Genomic DNA, 21,717 nt, shown 5'->3' with positions numbered 1-21,717 from the left:
TGTGACCTCATGGACTATAGCATGCCAGGCTCCTCTGTCCTCAACTATCTCCCAGAGTTTGTTCAGTCACATGCCTATTAAATCAGTGATACTAACTAACCATCTTATCCTCCACAGCCCCTTTCTCCTTTTGCCTTCAATATTCCCCAACATCAGGGTATTTTGCAATGAGTTGGCTATTCTAATCAGGTGGCTTAAGTATTGGAGCTTCAGCTTCAGCAACAGTCCTTGCAATGAATATTCAGGGTTGATTTCTTTTAGTCCAAGGGAATCTCAAGACTCTTCCACAGCACCACAATTCAAAAGCATCAGTTCTTTGGCCCTCAGACTTCTTTATGGTCCAACTCTCACATCTGTACATGACTCCTGGGAAAACCATAGCTTTGACTATACTGAACTTTGTCAGCAAAGTGATGTCTCTGCTTTTTAATACGGTGTCTGTGTGCATGCGAAATTGCTCAGTCTTGTCCGACTCTTTGTGACCCTGAACTGTAGCTCATGAAGCTCCTCTGTCCATGGGATTCTCCAGGCAAGAATAAAGAATACTGGAGTGGGTTGTCATGTCCTCCTCCAGGGAATCTTCCAGCCCAGGGATTGAATCTCTTATGTCTTCTGCATTGGCAGGAGGGTTCTTTATCACTAATGCCACCTGGGAATCCCAATACGCTGTCTAGGTTTTTATTTTCATATCTTTCCTTTCAAGGAGCAAGCATATTTTAATTTCATGGCTGCAGTCACCATCCACAGTGATTTTAGAGCCCAACAAAATAAAATCTGTCACTGCTCCCACTTTCTCCCCTTGTATTTGCAATGAAGCGATGGGACTGGAAGCCATAATTTTTAATATGGAGTTTCAAGCCAGTCTTTTCATTCTCTTCTTTCACCTCCATCAAGAGGCTGTTAAGTTCCTTTTCCCTTTCTGCCATTAAAGTGGTATCATCTGCATATCTGAGGTTGTTGATATTTCTCCCTGCAAACTTGATTCCAGGTTGTGATTTATCCAGCCTGGCATTTTTGCATGGTGCTCTCTGCATAGAAGTTGAATAAGCAGGGTGACAATATACAGACTTGACGTGCTCCTTTCCCAGTTTGGAACCAATCAGTTATTCCATGTCCAGTTCTAACTTGCTTCTTGACCTGCATACAGATTTCTCAGGAGTCGGGTAAGGTGGTTTGGTATTGCTATCTCTTTAAGAATTTTCCACAGCTTTTTGTGATCTACAGAGTCAAGGCTTTGTGTGGTCAGTGAAGCAGAAGCAGATGTTTTTTTGAAACTCTCTTCATGATCCAATGAATGTTGGCAATTTGATTTCTAGTTCCTCTGCCTCTTTGAAACTCTGTACATCTGGAAGTTCTCAGTGCACGTACTACCGAAGCCTCGCTTGAAGGATTTTAGGCATAACCTTGCTAGTCTGTAAATGAGTGCAAATGTACAGCAATTGGCATATTTTTTGGCATTGCCCTTTTTTGGGATTGAAATGAAAACTGACCTCTTCCAGTCCTGTGGCCATTCCTGAGTTTCCAAATTTGCTGACATATTGAGTACAGCACTTTAACAGCATCATCTTTTGGATTTTAAACAGTTCAGCTGGAATTCCATCACCTCCACTAGCTTTGTTTGTAGTAATGCTTCTTAAGATCCACTTGACTTCACACTCCAGGATGTCTGGCCTAGGTGAGTGACCACAACATCATAATTATTCGAGTCATTAAGACCTTTCTGATCTTCCCACGTGGCTCAATGGTAAAGAATCCGCCTGCCAATGCAGGAGATATGCCTTTGATCCCTGGGTTAGGAAGATCCCCTGGAGGAGGAAATGAGAGTTGGACCATAAAGAAAGCTGAGTACTGAGGACTTGATGCTTTTGAATTGTGGTGCTGGAGAAGACACTTGAAAATTCCTTGGACAGAAAGGACATCAAACCAGTCAATTCTGAAGAAAATCAATCCTGAATATTCATTGCAAATGCTGATGCTGAAGCTGAAGCTCCAATAATTTGGCCACCTGATGTGAAGAGCCAACTCACTGGAAAAGACCCTGATGCTTGGAAAGATTGAGGGCAGGAGGAGAAGTGGGTGACAGAGGATGAGATGGTTGGATGGTATCACTGCTTCAATGGACATGAGTTTGAGCAAACTTCAAGTGATAGTGAAGGACAGGGAAGCCTAGGGTGCTGCAGTTCATGGGATCGCAAACAGTCAGACAGGACTTAGCTGCTGAACAACAACAGAAGGAGAAGAGGGAGAGAAAGGAACTGAGAAAATATTTGAAGAGATAATCATCAAAAACCTCACTAACATGGGAAAGAAAATACTCAAGGATGAGGAAGTGCTGAGAGTCCCAAGCAGGGTATGCCAAGGAGGAAACTTGCCAAGACACTTAGTAATCAAGTTGACAAAAATTAAAACAAGGAGAAAATATTAAAGGCAACGAGGAAAAGCAACAAGTAACATACAAGAGAATGTTCTTAAGGACATCAGATGATTTTTCAGCACAAACTCTAAAGGCCAGAAGAGAAATATGTAAAGTGGTAAAATGGTAATGTCATCCCAATTTTACAGTTGAGGAAACTGAGGCTTAAACAATTTAGTAAGAGGTATTCAGGAATTAGGGCTTGAAGTATTAATGCTAATTCTCTGATACATTTCTGATACGTTCTCTGAGAAGTTTATTGAACTTCGAAAAAAACAGTCACAAAACTTTGGAGATAAGGAGCATTGATGATTCTTGATGCTGTTAAAGTGTTGCACTCAATATGTCAGCAAATTTGGAAAGGTCAGCAATGGCCACAAGACTGGAAAAGGTCAGTTTTCATTCCAGTACCAAAGAAGAGTAATGCCAAAGAATGTTCAAGCTACCATACAATTGTGCTCATTTCACATGCTATAAAGGTTATGCTCAAAATCCTTCAAGCTAGACTTCAGCAGCACATTAATTGAGAACTTCCATATCTCAATTTATATACAAGCTGTGTTTAGAAAAGGAAGAGGAGCCATAGATCAAATAACCAACATCCACTGGATCATATAAAAAGTAACAGAATTCCAGAAAAACATCTCTTTCTGCTTCACTGACTATATTAAAGCTTTGATTCTGTGGATCACAACAAACTGTGGAAAATTCTTAAAGAGGTGGGAGTATCAGACCACATCTTGAGAAATCTGTAAGCAGGTCAAGAGCCAACAGTTAGAATCTTATAACTGACTGGTTCAAAATTGGAAAGGAGTACAACAAGGCTGTATATTTTCCCACCTTGCTTATTTGTCATATATGTAGATTACATTATGGGAAATGCCAGGATGGGTGAATTACAGGATGGAATCAAGGTTCAGTTCAGTTCAGTCGCTCAGTCGTGTCCGACTCTTTGCGACCCCATGAACCACAGCACGCCAGGCCTCCCTGTCCATCACCAACTCCCAGAGTCCACCCAAATCCATGTCCATTGAGTCGGTGATGCCATCCAACCATCTCATCCTCTGTCGTCCCCTTCTCCTCCTGCCCTCAATCTTTCCCAGCATCAGGGTCTTTTCAAATGGGTCAGTTCTTCGCATCAGGTAGCCAAAATATTGGAGTGGCAGCTTTAGCATCAGTCCTTCCAATGAACACCCAGGACTGATCTCCTTTAAGATGGACTGGTTGGACCTCCTTGCAGTCCAAGGGACTCTCAAGAGTTTTCTCCAATACCACAGTTCAAAAGCATCAATTCTTCAATGCTCAGCTTTCTTTATAGTCCCACTCTCACATCCGTACATGACCACTGGAAAAATCATAGCCTTAACTAGACCAACCTTTGTTGACAAAGTAATGTCTCTGCTTTTCAATATGTTATCGAGGGTGGTCATAACCTTCCTTCCAAGGAGTAAGTGTCTTTTAATTTCATGACTGCAATCATCATCTGCAGTGATTTTGGAGCGCAGAAAAATAAAGTCAGCCACTGTTTCCACTGTTTCCCCATCTATTTGCCATCAAGTGATGGGCCTGGATGCCATGATCTTAGTTTTCTGAATGTTGAGCTTTAAGCCAGCTTTTTCACTCTCCTCTTTCACTTTCATCAAGAGGCTCTTTAGTTCTTCTTCACTTTCTGTCATAAGGGTGGTTTCATCTATATATCTGAGGTTATTGATATTCCTCCCAGCAATTTTGATTCCAGCTTGTGCTTCCTCCAGCCCAGCATTTCTCATGATGTACTCTGCATATAAGTTACATAAGCAGGGTGACAATATACAGCTTTGATGTACTCCTTTTCCTATTTGGAATAAGTCTGTTGTTCCATGTCCAGTTCTAACTGTTGCTTCCTGACCTGCATACAGGTTTCTCAAGAGGCAGGTCAGGTGGTCTGGTATTTTCATCTCTTTCAGAATTTTCCACAGTTGATTGTGATCCACACAGTCAAAGGCTTTGGCATAGTCAATAAAGCAGAAATAAATGTTTTTCTGGAACTCTCTTGCTTTTTTGATGATCCAACGGATGTTGGCAGTTTGATCTCTGTTTCCTCTACCTTTCCTAAAACCAGCTTGAACATCTGGAATTTTACGGTTCATGTATTGCTGAAGCCTGACTTGAAGAATTTTGAGCATTACGTTACTAGCATGTGAGATGAGTGAAATTGTGAATCAAGGTTGCCAGGAGAAATATCAACAACCTCAGATATGCAGATGATATCACTATAATGGCAGAAAGTGAAGAGAAACTAAATAGTCTCTTGATGAGGGTAAAAGAGAAGAGTGAAAAGTTGGATTGAAACTCAATATTCAAAAAACTAAGATCATGGCATCTGGTCCCATCATTCATGGCAAATAGACGGGGGGAAATTGAAAACAGTGACAGATTTTATTTTCTTAGGCTTCAAAATCATGGCAGATGGTGACTGCAGCCATGAAATTAACAGGCTTGTTCGTTGTAAGGAAAGCTATGACAAATCTAGACAATGTATTAAAAAGCAGACATAATTTGACAACAAAGATCCATATAGTCAAAGCTATGGTTTTTCCAGTAGTCATGTATGGATGTGAGAGTTAGCCTATAAAGAAAGTTGAGTACCAAAGAATGGATGTTTCTGAATTGTTGGGGCAGAGAAGACTCTTGAGAGTCTCTTGGACTGCAAGATCAAACCAGTCAATCCTAAAGGAAATCAAGCCTGAATATTCATTTGGAAGGACTGATGCTGAAGCTTAAATTCCAAAACTTTGGCTATCTGATGTGAAAAGCCAACTCATTGGAAAAGACCTTGATGCTAGGAAAGACTGAAGGCAAAAGGAGAAGGGGTGGTTGGGATGAGATGATTACATAGCATCACCAACTCAATGGGCAAGAATTTGAGCAAATTCCAGGCGATAGTGTAGGACAGAGGAGCCTTCAGTGCATGAAGCTGCAAAGAGTCAGACACAATTTAGTGGCTGAACAACAAAACAACAATATTTCTTAGTCTAATTCTTATCATACGACACTACCATCCCACTGCTGGGCGTACACACTGAGGAAACCAGAACTGAAAGAGACATGCGGACTCCAACGTTCATCACAGCACAGTTTACAGTAACTAGGACATGGAAGCAACCTAGATGTCTATAAGCAGATGAATGGATAAGAAAGCTGTGGTATATATATATGTATAAATACATATACATACACATACATATACATACACACACACACACACACACACACATATATATATACACACACACAATATGGAATATTACTCAGCTATTAAAAAGAATGCATTTAAATTAGTTTGAGAGGTGGATGAAACTGTATCATAGGCTCCACCAACTGGAGTCTATGATACAGAGTGAAGTAAGTCAGAAAGAAAAACACCAATATAGTATATTAACGTGTATATATGGAATTTAGAAAGATGGTAATGACCACCTTATATGTGAGACAGCAAAAGAGACACAGATATAAAGAACAGACTTTTGGACTCTGTGAGAGAAGGCAAGGGTGGGATGATTTGAGAGAATAGCATTGAAACATGTATATTATCATATGTGAAACAGATCACCAGTCCAAGTTCAATGCATGAAACAGGGCACCCAGAGCGGGTGCAATGGGACAACACTGAAGGATGGAATGGGGAGGGAAGTGGGAGGGGTTTCAGGACGGGCAACACATTACACCCATGGCTGATTCATGTCAGTTCAGTTCAGTCGCTCAGTCGTGTCCAACTCTTTGTGACCCCATGAACCGCAGCATGCCAGGCCTCCCTGTCTATCACCAACTCCTGGAGTCCACCCAAAACCATGTCCATTGAGTCGGTGATGCCATCCAACCATCTCATCCTCTGTCGTCCCCTTCTCCTCCTGCCCTCAATCTTTCCCAGCCTCAGGGTCTTTTCAAATGAGTCAGCTCTTCGCATCAGGTGGCCAAAGTATTGGAGTTGCAGCTTCAACATCAGTCCTTCCAATGAACCCAGGACTGATCTCCTTTAGGATGGACTGGTTGAATTTCCTTGTAGTCCAAGGGACTCTCAAGAGTTTTCTCAAACACCACAGTTCAAAAGCATCAATTCTTCGATGCTCAGCTTTCTTTATAGTCCAACTCTCACATCCATACATGACTATTGGAAAAACCATTGCCTTGACTAGATGGACCTTTGTTGACAAAGTAATGTCTCTGCTTTTCAATATGCTATCTAGGTTGGTCATAACTTTCCTTCCAAGGAGTAAGTGTCTTTTAATTTCAAGGCTGCAATCACCATCTGCAGTGATTTTGGAGCCCCCAAAAATAAAGTCTGACACTGTTTCCACTATTTCCCATGAAGTGATGGGACCAGATGCCATGGTCTTAGTTTTATGAATGTTGAGCTTTAAGCCAACTTTTTCACTCTCCTCTTTCACTTTCATCAAGAGGCTCTTTAGTTCTTCACTTTCTGCCATAAGGGTGGTGTCATCTGCATATTTGAGATTATTGATATTTCTCCTGGCAATCTTGATTTCAGTTTGTGCTTCCTCCAGCCCAGCATTTCTCATGATGTATTCTGCATATAAGTTAAATAAGCGGAGTAACAATATACAGCCTTGATGTACTCCTTTTCCTATTTTGGAACCAGTCTGTTGTTCCATGTCCAGTTCTAACTGTTGCTTCCTGACCTGCATACAGATTTCTCAAGAGGCAGGTCAGGTGGTCTGGTATTTTCATCTCTTTCAGAATTTTCCACAGTTGATTGTGATCCACACAGTCAAAGGCTTTGGCATAGTCAATAAAGCAGAAATAAATGTTTTTCTGGAACTCTTTTGCTTTTTCCATGATCCAGTGGGTGTTGGCAATTTGATCTCTGTTTCCTCTGCCTTTTCTAAAACCAGCTTGAACATCTGGAAGTTCACGGTTCACGTACTGCTGAAGCCTGGCTTGGAAAATTTTGAGCATGATTCATGTCACTGTATGGCAAAAACCACTACAATATTGTAAAGTAATTAGCCTCCAACTAAAATAACTATATTAAATAAACAAATTTTTTTAAATGAAGAAATTAGTCTATAGTGGCTTAAACTTATCCAAGGCAGCAAACATCTAGCCTAAGAGCACAACTCCACTGCTCCTAATTCACTTCATTTTAACTACTATTTGACCTTCTCACAAATGATCTGAAGTTTGAATCTTACTTGAAGATTCCACTGTTTAGAATGTGAAAACTTTATATGATTAATAATTATATAATAAATTTAGCTTGTAATTCTTCCAAATATTTCTTTTTGCCGTTAGCACATCTGCATTTTATTGCCTACTGTCTGTGCCTGTTTTTCTTCAGTGTTTCTGGAGTCGTTGTATGTGCTTTATCTAGGTCAACAGTGGCACTGAGAAACATAGATTACAGTTTTCCAGAAGACAAGAGTTACACAACACAATGAGTATTGTGCTATTATTTCATTTAACCCCAATTTCATAGCCAACTAGTATATTTTGAATGTTTAAAACAAAGGATGTGGATTCAACACTGTGTTCTGTTCCTGTTATAAACTGAGGAATTTTAAACAATTCACTTAACCATTCAGTTTCCTTATCTCTTTAAGAAGAATGCTAAAAATAATAATAGCAACAATAATTTTAAATACAGCTAATATTTGCTATTATATACTTTTGTAGATTTTGTTGTAAGAAAATTTAAAAATTCATGCTTAAAAAGTTCTATGGAATGGAAAGCACATTTCAATTTAACTGTCAAAATAGAATGCTGGAAGATGGTGACAAAGACTAGAAAATGATGCATTTGAATATGGTGTTTTCTGTTCAAATGGCAGGTGAGTTATGAGTTAACAGTTTTGTCTACTTTTAAAGGCAAATAAAATCATAGATTATTACAAATCAAAAAACAGCAATGAAAGTGAAAAACCTACTATCAAGAATCCTCTTGCCAACAAGGCTGTCATTCATATTTGATGGAGAAATCAGATCTTTACAAGCAAAACCTAAAATAATTCAGCATTATCAAACCAACTGTATGCTATGCTATGCTATGCTAAGTCACTTCAGTCGTGTCCGACTCTGTGTGACCCCATAGACGGCAACCACCAGGCTCCCCCGTCCCTGGGATTCTCCAGGCAAGAACACTGGAGTGGGTTGCCGTTTCCTTCTCCAATGCATGACAGTGAAAAGTGAAAGCGAAGTCGCTCAGTTGTGTCTGACTCTTAGTGACCCCATGGACTGCAGCCTACCAGGCTCCTCCATCCATGGGATTTTCCAGGCAAGAGTACTGGAGTGAGGTGCCATTGCCTTCTCCGTACCAACTGTATAACAGATGTTAAAGAAAGTTCTCTAGGTGGAAAAGAAAAGGTCACAGCTAGACTACAAATAACAAATATTGGTGAGGATATGAAAAGGGAATTTCAGTACACTGTTGGTGGAAATGTAAATTGGTACACCCTGCATGGAAAACAGTATGGAGGTTCCTCAAAAAACTAAAATGAGAACTACCATATGATCCATCAATGCCACTTATGAGTATATAGCCAAAGAAAACAAAAATGCTAATTTGAAAAGATACACATGCCCCAATGTTTGTAGGAGCATTATTTACAATAGCCAAGCTATGGAAGCAACCTAAGTATCCATTAAAGATGAATAAATAATGGTATACATAATAATACATGTAATGAAATATTAGCCATAAAAAGAATGAAATTTGACCATTTGCTACAACAGGATGGACTGGAGGGTATTATACATAATGAAATAAGTCAGAAAGACAAATGCTGTATGTTATCATTTATATATGGAATCTAAAAACAATCTAATGAGTATACAAAAACAGAAACAGGCTTAAAGAGAAAAAACGTGTGGTTACCAGTGGGGAGAAGGAAGGGGATAGAGGAATAAGGGGTTGGGGTTTAAGAGGTACAAACTATTATGTATAAAATACAGGATACATCAAATAGCACAGTGAATATAGCCACTATTTTATAAAATCTTGGAATGGAATATAATCTATAAAAATATTGAATCATTGTGTTGTACACCTGAAACACATAATATTGTAAATCAACTATACTTCAACATAAAAATAATGATGAAGGAAACTGTGTGTTGAAGGCTATACAGGAACTGTTAGTACTCTCTGTTCAATTTTTTATAAATCTAAAACTGTTCCAACATCCGCTGGATCATTGAAAAAGCAATAGGCCCCAGGTTCATCACCTCATCAGAGCTGAAAATGCATTGCTTTTTATAGCTGAGTAATAGTCCACTCTGTATATGTAACACAACTTCCTTATCCATCCATTGCCAATGGATATCTAGGTTGCTTCCATGCCCTAGCTATTGTAAATAGTGCTGCAATGACCACTGGGGTACATGTGTCTCTTTCAATTCTGGTTTCCTCAGGGTGTATGCCCAGCAGTGGAATTACTAGGTTGTATGGCAGTTCTATTCCCAGTTTTTTAAGGAATCTTCACATTGTTCTCCATAGTGGCTGTACCAGTTTGCATTCCCACCAACAATGTAAGAGGGTCCCCCTTTCTGCACACCCTCTCCAGCATTTGTTGTTTATAAACTTTTTGATGATAGCCATTCTGACTCGTGTGAGATGATACCTCATTGCAGTTTTTATTTACATTTCTATAATGATGAGATGTTGAGCCTCTTTTCATGTGTTTGTTAGCCATCTGTATATCTTCTTTGGAGAAATGTTTGTTTAGTTCTTTTGCCCATGTCTTGACTGGGTTGTTTGCTTTTCTGGTATTGAGCTGCTTGAGCTCCTTGTATAGTTTGGAGATTAAGTCTTTGCTATTATTTTCTCCCATTCTGAGGGTTGTCTTTTCACCTTGCTTAAAATTTCTTCATTGTACAAAATATTTTAGTTTAATTAGGTCCTATTTGTTTTTGTTTTTATTTCCATTATTCTGGGAGGTGGTCATAGAGGATCTTGCTGTGATTTATGTCAGAGAGTGGTCTGCTTATGTTTTCCTCTGAGAGTTTCATATTTTCTGGTCTTGCATTTAGGTCTTTAATCCATTTTGAGTTTATTTTTGTGTATGGTATTAGAAAGTGTTCTAGTTTCATTCTTTCACATGTAGTTGACCAGTTTTCCCAGCCCCACTTGTTGAAGAGACTGTCTTTTCTCCATTATATATTTTTGCCTCCTTTCAAATATAAGGTGTCCATAGGTGAGTGGATTTATCTCTGGGCTTTCGATTTGGTTCCACTGATCTATATTTCTGTCTTTCTGCCAGTAACATACTGTCTTGATGACTGTAGCTTTGTAGTATAGTCTGAAGTCAGGAAGGTTAATTCCTCTAGTTCCATTCTTATTTCTCAAGATTGCTTTGACTATTCAGAGTCTTTTGTGCTTTTATATAAATTGTGAAATTATTTGTTCTAGTTCTGTGTAAAATACCATTGTTAGTTTGATAGCTTTTGCATTGAATCTATGATTGCTTTGGGTATTATATTCATTTTCACTATACTGATTATTCCAATCCATGAACATGGTATATTTTTCCATCTATTTGTGTCATCTTTGATTTTTTCATATAATATAATCAATGTTTTATAGTTTTCTGGTCTTTTGTTCCTTTAGGTAAATTTATTCCTAAATATTTTATTCCTTTCATTGCAATGTTGAATGGGATTCATTCCTTAGTTTTTCTTTATATTTTTCATTGTTAGTGTATAGGAATGCAAGGGATTTCTGTGTATTAGTTTTATATCCTGCAACTTTACTATATTCATTGTTTAGGTCTAGTAATTTTCTGGTGGCATTTTTAGGGTTTTCTAGATAGAGGATCATGTCATCTGCAAACAATAAGAGATTCTTCTTTTCCAACCTGGATTCCTTTTATTTCCTTTTTTTCTCTAATTTCTGTGGCTAAGGCTTCCAGAACTACGTTGAATAGTAGTGGTGAGAGTGGATACCCTTGTCTTGTTCCTGATTGTAGAGGAAATGCTTTCAGTTTTTCACCATTGAGGATAATGTTTGCTGTGGATCTGTCGTATGTGGCTTTTATTATGTTGAGGTATGTCCCTTCTCTGCCTGCTTTCTGGTATATCATAAATGGGTGTTGAATTTTGTCAAAGGCTTTATCTGCATCAATTGAGATAATCATATGGCTTTTATCTTTCAATTTGTTAATATGGTGTATCATGTTGATTGATTTATGAATACTGAAGAATCTTTGCATCTCTAGAATAAAGCACACCTGATCATGATGTATAGTCTTTTTAATATGTTGTTGGATTCTGTTTGCTAGAATTTTGTTGAGGATTTTTGCATCTATGTTCATTAATGATATTGCCGTGCAGTTTTTTTTTTGTGTGTGTGTGTGGCATCTTTGGTTTTGGTATCAGGATGATGGTGGCCTCATAGAATGAGTTCAGAATGGGGGAAAATAATAGCAAATGAAACAAATAACAAATAATTAATTTCCAGAATATACAAACAACTCATGAAGCTCAATACTAGAAAAATAAACCACCCAATCAAAAATTGGCAAAAGAACTAAACAGACATTTCTCCAAAGAAGACATGCTAATAAACACATGAAAAGATGCTGAATTTCACTCATTTTTAGAGAAATTCAAATCAGAACCACAATGAGGTATCATCTTGAATGGCCATCATCAAAGAGTCTACAAACCATAAATGCTGGAGAAGGTGTTGAGAAAAGGGAACACTCTTGCACTGTTGATGGGAATGCAAACTAGTACAACCACTATGGAGAAAAGTGTGGAGATTCCTTTAAAAACTGGGACTAGAACTGTAATATGACCTAGCAATCTCACTGCTGGGCAGACACCTTGAGGAAACCAGAAGTGAAAGAGACGCATGTACCCCAATGTTTATTGCAGCACTATTTATAATAACTAGGACATGGAAGCAACCTAGATGTCCATTGGCAGATGAATGGATAAGGAAGTTGTGGTACATATACACAGTGAAATATTACTCTGCTATAAAAAAGAACACATTTGAGTCAGTTCTAATGAGGTTGATGAAACTGTAGCCTGTTATACAGAGTGAAGCAAGTCAGAAAGAGAAATACAAATACTGCATATTAATGCATATATATGGAATTTATAAAGATGGTACCAACGACCCAATGTGCAGAGCAGCAAAGCAGATACAAATATAAAGAACAGACTCTTGATCTCAGTAGGAGAAGGTGAGGGTGGGATAATTTGAGAGAATAGCATTGAAACATGTATTTTACCATATGTAAAATAGATTACCAAAGACGTTCAATGCATGAGACAGGATACCCAAAGCCAGAGCTCTGCAACTACTCAGATGGATAGGTTGGGGAGGGAACTGGGAGGGGGTTCAGAATAGGGAGACACACATATACACATGGCTGACTCATGTTGATGTATGGCAAAAATCATCACAATATTGTAACTTTCCTCCAATTAAAATAAATAAATTAATTTTTAAAAATATTGTAAATCTCCTAAATGTTCATGCATAGTTGATTGTTTGAATGAACTATGCCACATCCACACCATGTATCTGTAAAAAACAATAAATATATCTGTGTTCATAGGGAAAGATTTCTAGAATATATTGTTGGCTGAAGAAAAGCACATTGTAAATGTGTATACATTACACCAATAATTTTACTTAATGGTGAGATAAATATGAAAATATACAGTATTGTTAATCTTCTTAGAATATAAATCACAGAGAAGATAAAACAGAAATAAATAAGACTTACCTACAAGGGAGCAAAGTACTGGTATGGGGAGGGAATGATTTTTATCTGAGTATACTTTATTTTTGGAGAAGGAAATGGCAACCCACTCCAGTGTTCTTGCCTGGAGAATCCCAAGGATGGAGGAGCCTGGTGGGCTGCCGTCTATGGGGTCGCACAGAGTCGGACACGACTGACGCGACTTAGTAGTAGTAGTAGTAGTAGTAGTATACTTTATTTTCTAGGATTTTACTTTTAAACATCTGTGTTAATATCTGCATATTTAGAAATTTATATTAAATAAGCAATGATGGTGAGATTAAAAATTTGGCAGAAACAGATGTACATATCCATATTTCAAAAGAATAACATAACCACACTAAAAGTAATACTTCCCTGGTAACTCAGATGGTAAAGAATCTGCCTGCAATGCAGGAGACCCAGGTTCAATCCGTGGGTCGGGAAGGTCACCTGGAGAAGAAAATGGCAACCCACTCCAGGATTCTTGCCTGGAGAATCCCATGAACAGAGGAGCCTGGTGGACTATAGTACATGGGGTTGCAAAGAGTCAGACACAACTGAGCCACTGAAAGTAATAAGAAATACTAATCTAAATAATTTTTGGACACAGTACTTTGACTACCTAGACTCAGATTAAATGTAAAAAGATTTGCAAGCAATCACCCTACTTAAAATATTAGTTCTTTACAGTGGAGTAGATCAACATTTCTGTAAGCATTTATGAATATTGCAAAATTAAGCAACTTAGTAGTTATTCTGACAATGGTGGGGGTCAGATTTCTCATGGTTGGAAAGGGAAATAAATACAAGAAACTGAAAAAGGTAGGAAGAACTTATTTTGGTAGGAAGAACTGCATGACTTGTGGGGTATTAGTTCCCCAAATAGGTATTGAATCAGGCCCTCAGCAGTGAAAATGCAGAGTCCATACTACTGAACTGCCAGGAAATTGATATTAAATTGAAACTAGATGTAACAGTGTGAACTCATATATTTTAATATATGGATATTGAACAGAATGTCTTCAGCTTTGGTGCTATTGACATTTGGAGCTAGGTAATTATATCAGCAGCAGTCCTGTACTTTGTGGGATGTTTAATAGCATCTCTGACTGCTACCCACTGATATCAGTAGCAATCCTCCACCAGTTATGACAATTAGAAACCAGAAATATCCCTGAACATTGTCAACATTCCCTAGGTAGCAAAATTTTCCCCCAGATAGGTCACTGATATAAAGGCATGAAAACAAACAAATAAACATTTGTATATACATTTACATGTACATATTTCATGTATAAATTTATATATACTGTATACATATATAGTATATAAATATCATTTTTATGATAAAAATAGTACACACCAGTAAAAATATTTAAGAGACACTAAAGTTCCTTTTACCCATTTTCCACTTACTATACTGCCAATCCCAGATCACCTACATTTTCTTCCTAGGAATCAAATCATCAAAGTAAATCTTTTATAAAGAAAAAACCCACCCTTTATTTCCAACTTGCTTATAGTAGTAATCCCCAAAGCTACTGCAATATTTGAAAGGAGACAGGAAGCCAGCTTCCCCGTGCGGCTCAACATTCCATACATGGTGATGACCACTACAAATGGAAAGAAGGTAAGGAAAAAGAGGAAACCTCCAATAGAAACAGCCAATGAAGCTGAAAGGTAAGATGGAAAACATGGTCAGTACATAACATACAAAATTTTGCAGTAGAAATACCCCTATTTTACTACAAAAGAGCTCTAAAATGTAAACTCTAGAAGAGGAATTTTCTGCCTTGTTCACCACTGTGTTACCAGTGTTGTTCACTACTGTATCATCAGCATTTAAGCAGTGCTTAACAGAGAGTAGTTGTTTAATAAATACTTTGCTTGCTTGCTTGAATGAATAGATGAGTAGCATGAGGAAGGAACTTTTCTGGAATTTGCTCTTTCTTATACAATGATGTGGATATTTACTTATTTAAAGAAGAATTGATCCTTATATTTATAAAATCTTGCCTTTTTATTTTTTATTTATGACCACTTAGCTTAATAACCTCTAGAAGTACAACATCCCTCATAACATCATAAGAATATACCTACCTAATTACCATTTATTTTGGAATTTTTGAAACGGAAAAGCTTTAGTCACTTTCTAAATACTCTCAGTCTTATATTTCAAAATTTTACTTATTATATTTTATAAAAATACATTAAAAAGACTGACAACAAAATCATCAAAGAGAGTCATCTGGGTGTTTGTATTATGAAAAATGAAAGCTAGTTGCTCAGTCGTGTCTGACTCTTTGCGATCCCATGGACTCTAGTCTGCCCGGCTCCTCTGTCCATGGAATTCCCCAGGCAAGAGTACTGGAATGGCTCACCATTTCCTTCTCCAGGGGATCTTTCCGATCCAGGGATATACTTGTTTTAGGCAAGTAAGTCATTCATTGACATTTGCCTACTTTATGTTACCCTTTGGCATGTCACATTTAAGCAACACACACCAGTATTCCTGCCTGGGGAATCCCATGGACAGAGACTCCTGGCAGGCTACAGAGTGTGGGGTGGCAAAAGTCAGAGACAACTTAGTGACTAAGCCACTGCCACTATCTTCAGGCTTACTTTGACATAATTCTCTCCACTCATAGCTCTCCTGTGCTCTGTGGTAGAGGGTAGTTATTTTGCTCTATTTTGTAAGAACAAGCCAACAGGTGTTGCTGCTAAAAACAATAAAAATACAAATTTCTCTACCATAAAACATTTGCTTCATGGTACTTGTGCCCTATATGGTTGAAAGAAGGCAATATTTTAATTGTTTAGCATATAAGATAGATATAAAAGCCAAAAAATGGTGAAGGTTTGTTTTCTGAAAAACAAAATTTACTTATTTTTAAAATAAATAATAGAAAATGGCCACAGGAGAAGCAATTCTACAAATTCCCTAACTGGGCTAGTTTGAATTTGTTCACTCACACATCCCTCTTGTAAGTGAGAACAGGGCAGAAAATTCTCTCTCTTTTTTTTTTTTTTTGGTATATTTGATAATGTTCCAGGTATGTGATAAGTGATCCAAAGACTTCACTGAGTGAGTGATGAATAAATAAATGCTTTCACATGACCGTATTTTAGTTTATATCCTCTTGTCACATGTGATCTTATGTTGATTTTTATTCTCTTTTCCCATGCATCCTATGCTATTAATATAGTAATTTTCACCAATTTTTGCCCTTCCTCTCAAATCATTTCACGTTTATATGACATGTATATTTTTAGACAAATTTAGAATGCAAGCAGAGGCTCTATATGAAGTGGCAACTAAAACTTAGAAGAAACTACCATATAAAATCCTCTTTTAGTCAATTGAAACAGTTAAAATGTTTCACGGAAGGAGCCTTGTACTCACTTTTATCGAAGAATGTGGTAATCAGAAAGCCGAAGGTTATGGTGGCCACGACAAAACACAGGAAAAAGACAAAGATGAGGGATGGGTCGCTGTTTTGGAGGACAACTACAGGTACGATCTACAATACAATTGTGAAGCCAGTTTAGTCACACTGGAAGCGATGTCACAGGAAAACAAGGGGGTGAAATAAAACAGCCTTAAAACATTTCCGTACCTCCAAGTGAAATGGCAACATTTAACTAAATAACTCAGTTCCCACAGAAAGGATCAATGGTTTGTGTCTGCTGATAGACTGAGCAGCTTCTGAATTCCCCAGAGGGTCAATGATAAACACATCTATTCTTTTGCAACCTAAAACCCATGCAGCTCCCACCCACAATTATTTTATCCCTCTCAAAGTGTCCCTGCAGCGTGATGCATTCAAATAGATACTTGCCTTGACAAATAAAACCACGCACAGTATACAGACGATAATTAAAAACATCAGAAGGAACGTGACAAAATAAGATGCCCAGAGCATACCATTACTGAGCCCTATCATGAACTGGTACTCCTGTGGGAGAGTCAACACAGAACAAATACCGTGAAAGTGATATTTTCAAAATACACTCACAAACATTATCTGACTTAATCCTCATAAAAACTTACATAGGTTAAATATCATCATTGTCATTCTGCAAAGAAACCAAGTCTCAGAATAGTCAAATGACCCGATCACAATCATTTAACCTAGTGAATGTCAATGCTGTGATTTCCAAACTGGAATTTTGAGTAACTTACCAGTTATGGTTCTAATCTAAGAAACAGTTAATTAGAAATTGAAAACATAAAATCTAGGATTACTTTTCTCGTTATGATGTTCTGCCTCAGGACATAATGGGAGAAAGTAAATAACTTTTAATATTATTATAGATGAAAGCAGGGAAAACTACAGCCCATGGGCCAAATCCAGTCTGCCTCATAATTTTTGTAAATAAAGTTTTGTTGACACATAGCCATTCTCATTCACTTCTGTATTGTCTGTGGCTGTTTTCATTCTACAACAGTAGAGTTGATAGTTGTGAAATGGTTTGCAGAACCTAAAATATTATACTGTCTTATACAGGAAAAGTTTGCAAATCTCTAATTTAAACCAAACCCCTCCAATTTTACAGATCAGAAAACAAGACCCAGAGAGGGTAAGTTGCTTTTACAAATTTATACAGCAGCAAACTCCCCTGCTCTGTGCTCCTCCTGTTCTATCATGCTGCTGCTTCTTATTTCAGAGGCTACTTTTCCCTGGACAAGCACAGACTGGAGACAGACTCCCTGTGTTTGAATCCTGACTTGCCACTTGGCAATAAAAAGACCTTAAGCCAGCTCCTTTACCTCTCTCTGCCTCAGTGTCCTCATTTATGAATACTAGAATTTGAATAAAACTATGAGCAAGAAAGAGTTCACAGTTTTAGCAATGAGTTTGATAAACTATAATTCATCAGAAGTCAATGGATACAGACATTTGATATTTCAAGTTTTAACAAAGGCAGATCAAAATTTTGTTACAAGATGATCTTTTTAATTTAAACGGCTATTTAACAAAGCAAAATTAGTGGTACTAGTTTCCAGAGGTGATTAAAAACAGATGTTTCCTACTATATTTGATTGCTTTCCAATGTCCTTGCAGTGAATTAAGGTACATTTTATTATGCAAAGGAACCATATAAGGAAATAAAGTATTAATTAAGAGATTGGAAAACTTTAAAATAACAGATTTACTAAGAATTGGTGACAAAATAGTCCTTTGAAGCAAGATTCAACAAAAAATCAAAACGAGAAAGTTGACAGTGAAGTAATATACACGACACCAAAAACTCACAGGTAGGCAAACTTTAGTGTGGAGATGTGTAGTGTCCACATGCACACACTGAGAGAAAGAAAAAGAAGGAGAAAAATACACTAAATCTGAAAAGATTTTGCATCTGGGTGAGTAACCCAGGGATTTATGACGGAGAGTCATGTTTTCCATGTCATTTTGGTTTTTATTAACCATGCACTGTAATAGCCATGATATTTTAAAAGAGAAATAATTTGGAATTCAGTGCCTGTATTTTCAACCAGTAAGGTATTGAAACTGACTAAAATAGCAGCTGGGCTTCCCTGGTGACTCAGTGGTAAAGAATCTGCCTGCCAATGCAGGAGATGTGGGTTCCATCCCTGGGTTGGGAAGATCCCCTGAAGAAGGAAATGGCAACCCAATCCCGTGGACGGAGGAGACTGGTGGGCTACAGTCTATGGGGTCACAAAAGAGTCAAACACAACTTAGTGAGTACACAACAACAAAGTAGCAGGTAAGGCAACAACTAGCCGAGATAGGAGGACACTGTCTCTACTGTTCCCTCGTACAAGATATCTAATACAAAACAAAACATTCAGAGAAATGGAGTGCTTCCCCTTCTGAGCTGCTGCTGCTGCTGTAGCCGCTGAGTCGCTTCAGTCGTGTCCGACTCTGTGCGACCCCATAGACGGCAGCCCACCAGGCTCCCCCTTCCCTGGGATTCTCCAGGCAAGAACACTGGAGTGGGTTGCCATTTCCTTCTCCAATGCATGAAAGTGAAAAGTGAAAGTGAAGTCGCGCAGTCGTGCCCGACTCTGTGCGACCCCATGGACTGCAGCCCACCAGGCTCCTCTGTCCATGGGATTTGCCAGACAAGAGTATCGGAGTGGGGTGCCATTGCCTTCTGGGGCAAATGGGACCAGATTTACCCTCCAGCTAGAAACAAAGAGAGAGAGAGAATATGGAATAATACAGCCATAGAAAAGAAGGAACTCTTGCATTTACAACAACATGAATGGGCTTTGAGGATGTTATGCCTAGGGAAATGAGTCAGGTAGAGAAAGTTAAACACTGTATGATATCACTTGCATGTGAAATCTGAGAAAAAATCTTATATTAAATGTCAAGAACAGATTGGTGTTTGCCAGAGGTTTGTGGCGGGGATGAAGGTGGTTAACAGTTACAAATTTCCAGTTACAAGATAAATATGTTCTGGGAATTAATGCATAGCACAATGATAACAGTTAACAATACAGTATTGTATATTGAGAGTTGCTAAGAAAGCAATCTCAAAAAGTTCTCACCACACACACACAAATTGTATTAATATGTGGTGATGGATATTACCTAAATTCATTGAGGTAATCATTTCACAAGGCATGCATATATTAAATCATTATGTTGTATACCTAAAACAAATACAAATGTTATATATCAATTACATTTCAATTAAAAATAAAAATGATTGATGTAAAGTGACAGTTAATTTTTAAGACATCTTGATTTCCAAGACCTGGCGATAAAGGACAGTAATCCCTAAGAGGAGAGAAACATTGAGATAAGCCCTATGCTCACCCAGCTAGTTGCTAACTAGTTGCCCGGCTAACTGGAGTGAGAATCCAGCAATGTCCCTGACAGGAGAAGATAGGGCTGGGAATCCAGAGAGGACAAAGTGGCTGAAGTTTGCATAGCCAAATTAACGGGGTTAATCAGAGACAGATTTCCAGAGATCTTTGGAAGGTGCTCTTATAGAAGACTTCTTAGTATTCACCAGCATATATGTGTGAGGAATGTCCCAGGGTAGTGAAAAGAACCATTTTAAGGACTTAGAGAGAAAAATATCTAGAGCTCACATTTGCCTAGAAATATTTCTTGTTTTCCCCAAAGAGTAAAACCACATAATTTATAGGTCACAGGTAGACTATCTATAAGGATTTTGTGTTAATACTGAGCCAAATTTAGCCGTAGACCTGCATTTCTTAACCTCAGTACTACTGGAAACATATTCAATGCAAAATATTGTCCTAAGTGCCTCATATACATCGGGATTTCTCACTTAGTGGTATTTCTATTTTGGAGTAATTCCTCATTGTGCATTATAGAATGTTTAACAGCACCCTTGGCCTCAGCTTACTAGGTGCCAGTAGCAATAGTTCTCAGTGTATTCATGCCTTTCAGATCAGATCAGATCAGATCAGTCGCTCAGTCGTGTTCGATTCTTTGCGACCCCATGAATCGCAGCACGCCAGGCCTCCCTGTCCGTCACCAACACCAGGAGTTCACTCAGACTCACATCCATCGAGTCAGTGATGCCATCCAGACATCTCATCCTCTGTCATCCCCTTCTCCTCTTGCCCCCAATCCCTCCCAGCATCAGAGTCTTTTCCAATGAGTCAACTCTTCACATGAGGTGGCCAAAGTACTGGAATTTCAGCTTTAGCATCATTCCTTCCAAAGACATCCCAGGGCTGATCTCCTTTAGAATGGACTGGTTGGATCTCCTTGCAGTCCAAGGGACTCTCAAGAGCCTTCTCCAACACCACAGTTCAAAAGCATCAGTTCTTCAGTGCTCAGCCTTCTTCACAGTTCAACTCTCACATCCATACATGACCACAGGAAAAATCATAGCCTTGACTAGACGAACCTTTGTTGGCAAAGTAATGTCTCTGCTTTTGAATATGCTATCTAGGTTGGTCATAACTTTCCTTCCAAGGAGTAAGCGTCTTTTAATTTCATGGCTGCAGTCACCATCTGCAGTGATTTTGGAGCCCAGAAAAATAAAGTCTGACACTGTTTCCACTGTTTCCCCATCTATTTCCCATGAAGTGGTGGGACCAGATGCCAAAATCTTAGTTTTCTGAATGTTGAGCTTTAAGCCAACTTTTTCACTCTCCACTTTCACCTTCATCAAGAGGCTTTTTAGTTCCTCTTCACTTTCTGCCATAAGGGTGGTGTCATCTGCATATCTGAGGTTATTGATATTTCTCCCAGCAATCTTGATTCCAGCTTGTGCTTCTTCCAGTCCAGCATTTCTCATGATGTACTCTGCATATTAGCCATTACCAAATGTCCTCTGGGAGCAAACTTGCCCCCAGATGAGTTGCCTGCTGTCCTGGAATAAATGCCTGTCTGGTTCTACCTATTAGAAATTTAAAAGCAAGATCCCAAAGAACAATATTGTTTCCAGATTACATAACTCAGTCTCAAAATAAAACTGAGGAATATAGAATACAGAAAAATCCAAGTCTCAACAAAGTAATATTTACAATGTCTGACTTCCAATTAAAAACTTCCCAGGTATGACAGTTTCAGAGTTGAACCTAATGTCTCTACCCTTTGATTTTCACAATTCTGTGTG

The 21,717-nt window shown here is 38.3% G+C and overlaps 1 protein-coding gene across 3 annotated transcripts in view; it reads right to left on the bottom strand.

Annotated features, from left to right (window-relative positions):
• The window catches only part of ABCA14 (ATP binding cassette subfamily A member 14), a 270,053-nt gene that overhangs the window by 179,071 nt on the left and 69,265 nt on the right, over positions 1 to 21,717 (bottom strand). For all 3 annotated transcript variants that reach the window (XM_024985457.2, XM_059881559.1, XM_059881558.1), the window contains exons 7-9: positions 16,983 to 17,099; positions 16,547 to 16,664; positions 14,643 to 14,816 (exon numbers count right to left, since the gene is read on the bottom strand). In XM_024985457.2, the coding sequence (XP_024841225.1) occupies positions 14,643 to 14,816; positions 16,547 to 16,664; positions 16,983 to 17,099 (409 nt within the window). The remainder of the gene's footprint in view (positions 1 to 14,642; positions 14,817 to 16,546; positions 16,665 to 16,982; positions 17,100 to 21,717) is intronic.

Source organism: Bos taurus, chromosome 25 (genome assembly GCF_002263795.3).
Source record: "Bos taurus isolate L1 Dominette 01449 registration number 42190680 breed Hereford chromosome 25, ARS-UCD2.0, whole genome shotgun sequence".
Lineage (NCBI taxonomy): Eukaryota > Metazoa > Chordata > Mammalia > Artiodactyla > Bovidae > Bos > Bos taurus.
The sequence above is the reverse complement of the archived record's forward strand: the minus strand, read 5'-3'. Positions and strand labels throughout refer to the sequence as shown.